Source organism: Ornithorhynchus anatinus, chromosome X5 (genome assembly GCF_004115215.2).
Source record: "Ornithorhynchus anatinus isolate Pmale09 chromosome X5, mOrnAna1.pri.v4, whole genome shotgun sequence".
NCBI classification, from domain to species: Eukaryota; Metazoa; Chordata; class Mammalia; order Monotremata; family Ornithorhynchidae; genus Ornithorhynchus; species Ornithorhynchus anatinus.
In genome coordinates, this window is record NC_041753.1 from 13,370,754 (window position 1) to 13,379,757 (window position 9,004).

The window sequence follows — 9,004 nt, forward strand, 5'->3', positions numbered from 1 at the left end:
GAGGAGGTGGAAAGTGCCTGTGGGGAATCGAGCCGATCGAGCTCCTACCGCGTGCGGGACGCTCGGCTCGGAGCCCCGGGGCAGTCCGGCATCCCGGAGGCGGGGACGCCCCCTGCCCACGGCGAGCTGACGGTCCGGTCGATCGTTTTGCCCCGAGGCTCAGACGGCGGTGCGGCGATAAACGGGACAGCTTTAGGCCCTCAGACCTCGTCTGCCCGACCTTTACGACGTCAGAGGAGAGAAGACTCTCGAAATTCCGCACTGCATCCGTTCGGCGGTATCTGCCGGGCGCTTACCCCGCCGCAGGGCGCCGCGCCGGGCGCCCGGCGCGGACAGTCGGGCGACGGGTAGAGACGATCCCTGCCCCCAGGCGGGCTCACGGTCTAGTCGGGGGAGACGGGCCAAACGGGACGAGTAGTCTGGCGTCGGTATCGTCGAGCTAGGGAGAATCCTAGCCACGTACACGTCACCGGCAAGATAAATGGGGTAATGAATAGCGTAGACCCCGGTTTTCAGCCTATTGCGCCGGTCGGGTCAACCAGTGGCGTTTTATCGAGCGCCCGGTGCGCGCAGAGCACCGCGCCGAGCTCTCGTACGGCGCCGCGGAGTCGGCGGACGCGGTCCCTGCCCGCAAAGAGCCGACGGGCCCGAGGGGAATCGGATGATTGGGGTTTTCGTTGTCGTCGTTTTTTGAGGGCATTCGAGCGCTCACCGTGGGCAAGGCACTAGGCTGGACGCGAGCCGACGGGGTTGGACGCGGTCCGCGTCCCACGTGGTGCTCGCCGCCTTAATCCTCGTTTCACAGCCGAGGGGACCGGGCCGCGGAGAGGCGATTCGGACCCGGGTCCCTCCGGCCGCCGGGCCCGCGCTCCGCCCGCCAGGCCGCGCCGCCTCTCCGGGGCGAGCTTCGTTTTCCGGCCCGCGGTTATCAAAAGCGGAACAGGCGCGGCTCACCGCGTCCGTACCATCGTCCCGCCTCTCACCGTCCTCTCGCGTCCGCGGAGGCTCGTGGACTCCTCTCCTCCGAGGGGAGGGCGTTCCCTCGTCTCCTTTCAGCTTGGGGGGGGGGGGGCGCTTTCTCTGTCTCGTGAGTCCTCGCCCGTGCCGAAGTGAGGCCCGCCCAGGAACTCCCGCCCCCCGCGAATGGTGCCGTCGTGACCCATCGGCTCCCGTCGGGACCGGCCCCGGGACGGGACGTCCTGTCCGGACCCCGCCGTCCGTCGACGTCTGAACCTCCTTCCCGGTCGTCGGCGTCCGTCGGTACCGACCGAGCGCTCGCTCTGGGCCGCGGAGTCGGGAGAGGCCGACGTAGCGGAGTGGACAGACGGGTCCCCCGCCCCCGACGGGCCCGCGGTCTAGCGGGGGAGAAGGACGTCAGTACGATCGATTTCCTCGCGGGCCGGGGCTGCGCCGGGGACCCGGGGTTCGGGTCGGGATGCCGCCCCGAATCGGGTCCCGCCCTCCGCCTCGCTAGACTCGAAGGTCCCGCCGGCCGGCCCCGGGCCGATGCCGACGGATTAGACCGGGCCGGACTCAGCCCCTTCAGCGCCGGTGGGCCGCCCACCCCGAGCCGACCCGGAAACCGGCCCCGAACGCTCCTCCCCCCCCCCCCCCCCCCCCCCCCCCCCCCCCCGTCCTCGGGGCGGGCGGGCTGCGTGGGAAACGGGCGGGGCCCGCGGGGCCTCTCCGAACACCGCGCGAACCCGGCCGCACCGCGCCTCCACCCGCCCGAGCGGGAGCCCGGCATCGTCAGCGGAGGACGGCGAAATGAGAATGGATAGGATCGCGGCCCGTCGGGTTCCGTTCCTCCTTCGGAGAGCTCCGCGACCCCGGCCGGGTCCCGGGACTCTTCCGGTTTGCCCGTCCGTTCGCCGCGAGCCGGCGGTGCCTGGGCCGAGTCGGCAGCGTTGAAAATCCGACGAGGGTAGATCGCGGAGTCAGCCTCTTAAGGCTCCGCGGGCGGCACGGCGCTCATCCGACGCCCCTAACCCTTCCGGCGAGGGAGATAAACGACCGTCGTGAAAGAAAAAAAGGATAACGGCGGCGGCGGCGGCGGTATCGGTTAAGCGCTTACTAGGTGCCGGGCGCCGTTCTGAGCGCCGGGGGAGACGCGGGGGTCATCGGGTCGGCCCGCGTGGGGCTCACGCGCCTCTAATCCCCATTTTACAGATGAGGGAACCGAGGCCCAGAGAAGTGGAGCGACTGGCCCACGGTCACCCAGCTGACGAGCGGCAGAGCCGGGAGTCGAACTCACGACCTCTGACTCCGAAGCCCGGCCTCTTTCCGCCGAGCCACGCTGCCTCTGAAAGGATGATTACGCAAACTTCCCACGTTTTCCGGGGAACTCGGTAGAGCGCGGTAAAGCGCCGACGTGCCCGGCAGATCCGATTACCGGCGCCGGCGAGGACAGGTCGGGACGGAGTCGACGCTGCAGATCTTGAGGGGAAACTCGGTTCGGGGGACTTTCCTATACGTGCTCACAATACACCGCCGACGGCGGCGGCGGCATCGAGCCCCGGGGGCAGGAGGGGACCGGCGCCCCCTCGGCGCCGGTAGCCGTCGGTTCGGCCGCGGCCGTTGAGCGCCCGCCGCGCGCGGGGCGCCCGGAAAGTACGGTCCGGCCGCGGACGGAGACGCTCCCTGCCGGGCGACGGGCTCGCGGGCCCCGAGGGCCCGACCCGCGCTTCCCCTCCGGAGCCGGAGAGGGGCCGGAGGCGGCTCCCGCCCCCCGGGCCCCCGCCCCCTCTCTCGGCCTCGACCCGTCGTCACAGGACCCCACACGCGGCCGGGGCGCGGGCGGCGGCGGCAAGCGGCGGGCGCCCGCGGGGGGCGCGGCCGCCGGGGCGGGCCGGGCCGGGGCGCCGCGGGGCGGGAAGGGAACGGGCGGGCCCCGTCCCGAAGCCCGGCGAGGACGGGAAAAGCGGGGGTGGAAGAGGAGACGGCCGCGCGGCGGGAGAGGTGAGTCTCTTTCCCTCTTCTCCCTCCTCCTCCCCGTCCCACCCCTTCCCCGTCTTCCCCGTTTCCTCCTTCCCATTCCCCGTCTCTCCCGGTTTTTCCCCTCCCCGCCCTCCTTCCCTCCTCCCTCCTCCCCGCCTCTTTCCCGTCTCCCCCCCCCCCCCCCCCCCCCGGCTCCCTTCCTCCCTTCCCCGCTCTCCCGGGCGCCCCAGACGGAAAGCCGGCACCCCCCGGCGACGCCCGTCCTCTCCCGGAACTGTCCCTTTAGGAGAGGAAAGAAGGCCCCGTTCTTGCCGGGGAGGGAGGGGGGGTCCGGGGTCCGGGGGGGGGCGGAGGGAGAGCGCGAGCCGGGCGACGGGGCACCGAGCGAAACGTTTCGCGACGGCTTGCATTATGGCAGTGGTCCCCCCCGTGCATTCTACCCGTTCCTTCTTCTCGGGGAAACGGGCCCGGCGCGAAATCCCAACCCCCGCCGCCTTTCCGACCCTCCCCGCGGGCCTGAGGCGGGAAGGGACCGGGCGCGTCCCCGGGCGTGCGGACGGAGCCGCCTCCTCGCGGGTCCGTTCTCCGAGGGCCGGGGGGGGGGGGGGGGCGGGGCGCGGAGACACCGCGGGAAGCGGAGGGTCGCCGGGCCGGGGAGCCGTCCGGCCCCGGGGAGGTGCCTTAAAAGCCGTTGGGGATCGCGCTCGGCCAGCTTAACCCGGGCCTCCCCCGGCCTCCCGTCTCAGGGTGCCGCTCCAATGTTCTCGGGCGGGGTAGTCGAAAAGCCCGCGGCGGTCTTCTCCGTCTGGCGAGCGAGGTGCCCGGGGAGCCGTTGTGGCGCCTCCTGTGCCGACTCTCCGGTTACCCGGGGAAGACGCCTCCAGCTCGAGGAGGTAGGGTTTCTCGGGCCGCGGGGAGCGCGCCGACGTTCCGGTTAGAAGGGAGGGATCCGGAGAGGAGGGGAGAGGAGGACCTCGGCCGGTTCCTCGCCCCGCCGGTTCCTCCGGCTCTCTCCTCCCCGTCGGTCCGCGGTCCCCGGGGTCGGGGCGATGGCGCCGCGCCGGGCGCCGGGGCGGATCCCGGTCTGTCGGGTCGTCGGACCCGGCCCCCGTCCCGCGCGGGGCTCCCCCCCCCGCCCCCCCCTTCGTCGCCGTCTTACGGGGGAGGGCACCGAGGCACGGAGGGGCGGAGCGGCTCGCGCGAGCCCGCCGGCAGGCGAGGGCGGCGGGGAGCCGGCATCGAGAGGCCGGGTCCCCCGACCCCCGGGGCCCGTGGCGGTCCCGCGGGGCCGCGCCCGTCTCCCCCCGGGGGGCGGGGGCGGCGGCCTCGGTCGCGCCGCCCTCCCCCGCGCGCCCGGTACAGGCGCCCGCGCCCGGCGGGTGCCGTCGGTCGGCCGGCGCTCCGCCCGCGGTGTCACGCGAACCCGCGGTTCCTCGTTTCCGGCTGCAGCCCCCCCCCCCCCCCCCCCCCCCCCCCCCCGACCCGGGTCTTGGCCGCCGCCCGTCCATCGTGTCTCGCGGTGGTTTTTTTTTTTTTTTAATTGACTTTTCTCTCCCCCCTCCCCCCCCCCCCCCCCCCCCCCCGCAGGATCATGGATTTCCCCGGGCACTTTGAACAGATCTTCCAGCAGCTGAATTACCAGCGTCTCCACGGCCAGCTCTGCGACTGCGTCATCGTGGTGGGAAACAGGCACTTCAAAGCCCACCGTTCCGTGCTGGCGGCGTGCAGCACGCATTTCCGGGCCCTCTTCACCGTCGCCGAGGGCGACCAGAGCATGAACATGATCCAGCTGGACAGCGAGGTGGTGACGGCCGAGGCCTTCGCCGCCCTGATGGACATGATGTACACCTCCACCCTGATGCTCGGCGAGAGTAACGTCATGGACGTCCTGCTGGCGGCCTCGCACCTGCATCTGAATTCGGTCGTCAAGGCGTGCAAGCATTACCTGACTACGAGGACCCTGCCCATGTCGTCCCCGAGCGACAGAGTCCAGGAGCAGAACGCCCGGATGCAGCGGTCTTTCATGCTTCAGCAGCTCGGGCTGAGCATAGTGAGCTCGGCGCTGAGCTCCGGCCAGGCCGCCGAGGAGCAGCAGACCCCCCCGGGCCCGTCGGCGAGGGGCGGCGCGGAGCAGCGGGCCGCCTTCCCGATGAGACGCCTCCACAAGCGGAAAGCGCCCCCCGACGAGCGGGCCCGGCCGCGGGTCCGGCCCGCCGCGGACGCGTCCCCCGTCCGCGACGTCGCGCCCGAGAGCGGGCAGCCGGGGCTCCGCCCCCGGGAGGAGTTCTTCTCGGCCGACCCGCTGAAGACGGCGGACGACGTGAAGTCCGACGCCGTGGCCGAGGGCCGGGGAGACGGCGCGATCCTGTTCGACCGGCCCTTCGGGGCCCCGGAGGACGCCCAGGCGCCCGGTCAGTCGGACGGCGGCGCGGGGAGCGTCTCGCGCGTGGCCGCGGCGTCGCAGGCCGCTCGGGCGGAGACGGATTTCGACCCGGAGGCCGCGTCCGACAAGGGCGGCTTCCCGCGCGAGAACCCGGAGGGGGACCCGGGCGAGAGGGAGCACGTGAGGGTCGTGGTCAAAGCCGAGCCCCTGAGCTCCCCCGAGCCCCAGGACGAGGTGAGCGACGTCACCTCCCAGGCGGAAGGCAGCGAGTCCGTGGAGGTGGAGGGCGGCGTCGGCGCCGAGAAGATCGAGCTGAGCCCCGAGGGCAGCGACCGCAGTTTCTCGGACCCGCAGTCCGGCGCCGACAGGGCGGCGGACGTCCGGACGATGGAGGGGCACAAGTCGTCCTTCAGCATCTCCGGCTTCCCGACCAAGAGCCGGGCCGGCGCCTTCGGCGCCGGGCGGGGCGCCGCGGCCGGCGGCGGCGGCGACCGCCGGATGGACGCGGGGGCGCCGTACCCGACGAGCCCGGAACCGGGGCCCGGCACCGGCGGCCCCTCCGCCGCGGTCCCCCGCGTGGACAACCCGTTCGGCGAACCGGGGGACCCCCTCTTCGTCCGCCCCGGGCAGGAGGTCACGGGCCTTCCCTGCGTGCAGACGTCCGGGTACCGGGCGGCGGAACAGTACGGGATGGACTTCCCCCGGTCCGGCCCGGGGCCGCACGCCCTCTCCAGAGCCGTGATGGGCCCCGCGCGGGGCGGAGCCGGCGGCTTCCCGGGCTACCGGCGCATAGCGCCCAAGATGCCCGTGGTCACCTCCGTCCGGAGCTCCCAGATCCAGGACGGCGCGGCCGGCTCCCAGCTGACGAACGGGGCCGCGTCCCCCTTCGAGGACGGGCACCCTTCCCAGCCCGGGCCCCCGCAGCTGACCAGGGCGTCGGCCGACGTCCTCTCCAAGTGTAAGAAGGCCCTGTCGGAGCACAACGTGCTGGTGGTGGAGGGGGCCCGCAAGTACGCCTGCAAGATCTGCTGCAAGACGTTCCTGACCCTCACCGACTGCAAGAAGCACATCCGCGTGCACACGGGGGAGAAACCCTACGCCTGCCTCAAGTGCGGCAAGAGATTCAGCCAGTCCAGCCACCTCTACAAGCACTCCAAGACTACCTGCCTGAGGTGGCAGAGCAGCAATCTACCCAGCACCCTGCTCTGAGCCCCTCCCGCCCGGGAGACGTCGGGTCCCGACGCCCGTCCGCGGCACCCCGTCTCCACCGGCCCGACCCGGCGCCGCCGCCGGGGCCGGGGAGGGGAGGCCGTCCCGGCCGAGGACCCGCCGCGCCCGCCCCGGGCTACCCCGGGGCCCCGGGACCCGGCGGCGGCTTCGGCGGGGGGCAGCCCGGGCCGTACGCTCGGAAGAGGGGGGGGTCGCGCCCGACGGGGGCTCGTCCGGAGGAGTAGGCGGAAGCGCGGGGCCCCGTGGCGGTTTCCGTAGAGTCGCGTGGAAGCGTTGGGACGGCGTCTTGTAGGCCGTCAGGTGGGAACGCCGTGTGATCTTCTTCAACGGGGACGCCGGGCGCTCTCCGCCGAGGACGGCCGGGGTCCCGTTGAGGGGGAAGGACCCCGGGGCGCGCCGGGCGGACGCCGGAGGGCGCGTCGCGGAGGCGGCCCCGGGGGTTCCGGGCGTCCCGCGTTCTCTCTCTCTCCCTCCGCCCGGGGCCGACGACCCGCGGGAACGGACGCCGCGCCGGCGCCGAGCCCGGGACCGGCGTCCCGCGGGCCGGCCGGATGTACGTACTCCCGGGCACGGCCGGATCCCCCCCCCCCCCCCCCCCCCCCGCGTTCCGGCGGCCTTGCCCCCCCCGTTCCGAGACGGAACCCTCTCTCTGCTTGTGTCGCCCGTTGTTGAAGAGTGAAGTCCCCCTCTCTGTATGTGCTGTCCTTAGCGGTATCTTAACCAACCTTGTATCTCGGATGTCAACCTATACACGGAAAGTCGGAAACGAGCACGCCTGGGTCTCTTCCGTCCGCGCGGCGTGACCCGGGCCGGGGCCGGGGGGGGCGGGGACCCGAGGCAGTCGGCGGCGCCTGGGGGAGGCTTCCCTTCCTCCGTGAGGCCCTCTCCGTGGGGAGCGCCCCCGCAAGGTCTCTCCGGATGGCGGTGCTCGGCGCTCTGGCCTCCGGGCTCGGATTTCCTTCCCTCTGCGTCCCGCTTGTCGAGCTGGCTTTCCCCCCGGCCTCCCGTTGCCCTCTGATCCGCGGGTGGGATCCATCGCCCGCCCCGCGGGCGCCGGCGTCGGTCGACCGCCTGCCCCGTGCGGGGCACCGGTCTAAGCGCCGGGGGCGATACGGGGGCCATCGGGTCGTCCCCCGTGAGGCTCACGGTCTCCATCCCCGTTTTCCAGGTGAGGGAACTGAGGCCCGGAGAAGCGGAGCGGCCGGCCCGCGGTCGCCCGGCCGCCGGGTGATTCGGACCCGTGACCTCCGACCCCCCCCCCCCCCCCCCCCCCGCCCCCGGCCCGGGCCCTTTCCACTTGAGCCGCGCCGCCTCTCCGCGCTGAGCCCTCAGGGGGAGTCCCGACGCGCCGGAGTCGGCGGACGCGATCCCTTGCCCTCGAGGATCGTCTGCCCGCGCCGGTTCCGGCGCCTCGACCCGAACGTCCCCCTCGCTAGACGGGAGCCCGGGGCGCGTTCCCGAGGCCGGTTCCGAGCCCGGAGGCGTCGGCGTCTCGCTCTTCGTTCCCTGGCTGCTTCTCCGCCCTCGGACCCGTCTCCCGCCGTGATCCCCTTCCGGGTTTTACCCGGACGGACGGATCCTGGACCTCCCGGGCCGCCGCGGGACTCTTCGGGTCGGGCACGCCCGTGCGTCCCCCTCGGGGCCGCCGCCTGCGTTCGGGGTTGAGACTGGAAACGTTCGGGTCCGCCGGGGCCCGTTTTCTGTCGTCGGCTTATTTTCCCCCGCCCTTTTAACCGGCCGTAGCAGGCTTCTCCGCCAGCCACCCGAGCAGGATCACCCCGGGCTCTGCAGCGAAGGGGTCGGCGCCCCTCGGCTCTCCGGAGGGGGGAGAAAGAAACCGAACCCCCGGCCGCCTCTCTTAAATCTGCCGGCGGTTCATCTCGGCCCTCGCCGGGGCGAGCGGACCGAACCGCGAAAACGGCGTCGAGAGGAGGGCGCGACCGCGTTTCGGTGGGCCCCGGGCCGGGGCGTGCTCACGTCGTCGAGGGGAAGGACCCTTCCCCCTTCCCGCCCGGAACCCGGCGGCCGGTTTCCGATCCGTGCCTCGGCTGGAGCTGTGAGAAGACGGTCTCCCACGGGTGCCCGCTACCCTCTCTTAAAGGTTCGGCGGCGCGGGCTCCTTTAGACGAGCGGATCTTCCGAACGGCGGGAGTGGGCGGGAAGAGGCCGTTCCTCATTTTCCTCTCCGTGAGGCATCCGGGACGGGCGGGACGTGCACGCCCTTAACGAGGGGGTCGACGGGGCGGCCTCTACCGAGCCCCGACCGCGGCCAGAGCGCCCAACGAGGCGCCGCCGGACACGTCCCCCGCCCGCCACGGGCTTTACGGCCCCGGGCCGGGCGGCGGGGGGATAGAGAGAGAGAGAGACGTTCAGAGGGATTACAGCTGTGCTCTCGGGGTGCGGATTCGGGCGCGGGAGGGAGAGGGAAAGGGGGACTGGGTCGGGGGAGGCCTC

At 73.0% G+C, this 9,004-nt stretch overlaps 1 protein-coding gene across 2 annotated transcripts; it reads left to right on the plus strand.

Moving 5' to 3' along the window:
- Positions 1 to 2,229: 2,229 nt before the first annotated feature.
- Positions 2,230 to 6,629, plus strand: ZBTB5 (zinc finger and BTB domain containing 5). Of its 2 annotated transcripts, none has more exons than XM_029054746.2 (2): positions 2,230 to 2,410; positions 4,525 to 6,629. In XM_029054746.2, the coding sequence occupies exon 2, from the start codon at positions 4,529 to 4,531 to the stop codon at positions 6,527 to 6,529; it is 2,001 nt and encodes a 666-aa protein (XP_028910579.1). In that variant the 5' UTR covers positions 2,230 to 2,410; positions 4,525 to 4,528; the 3' UTR covers positions 6,530 to 6,629. The 2 variants fall into 2 exon arrangements, with proteins under 2 accessions (XP_028910579.1, XP_028910580.1); XM_029054747.2 differs by lacking the exon at positions 2,230 to 2,410 and adding an exon at positions 2,879 to 2,958.
- The last annotated feature ends 2,375 nt before the right edge of the window (positions 6,630 to 9,004 follow it).

What these genes read in the sequence shown, in the direction of transcription:
- ZBTB5 (XM_029054746.2), top strand. Translation starts at nt 4,529, where the DNA reads ATGGATTTCCCCGGGCACTTTGAACAGATCTTCCAGCAGCTGAATTAC.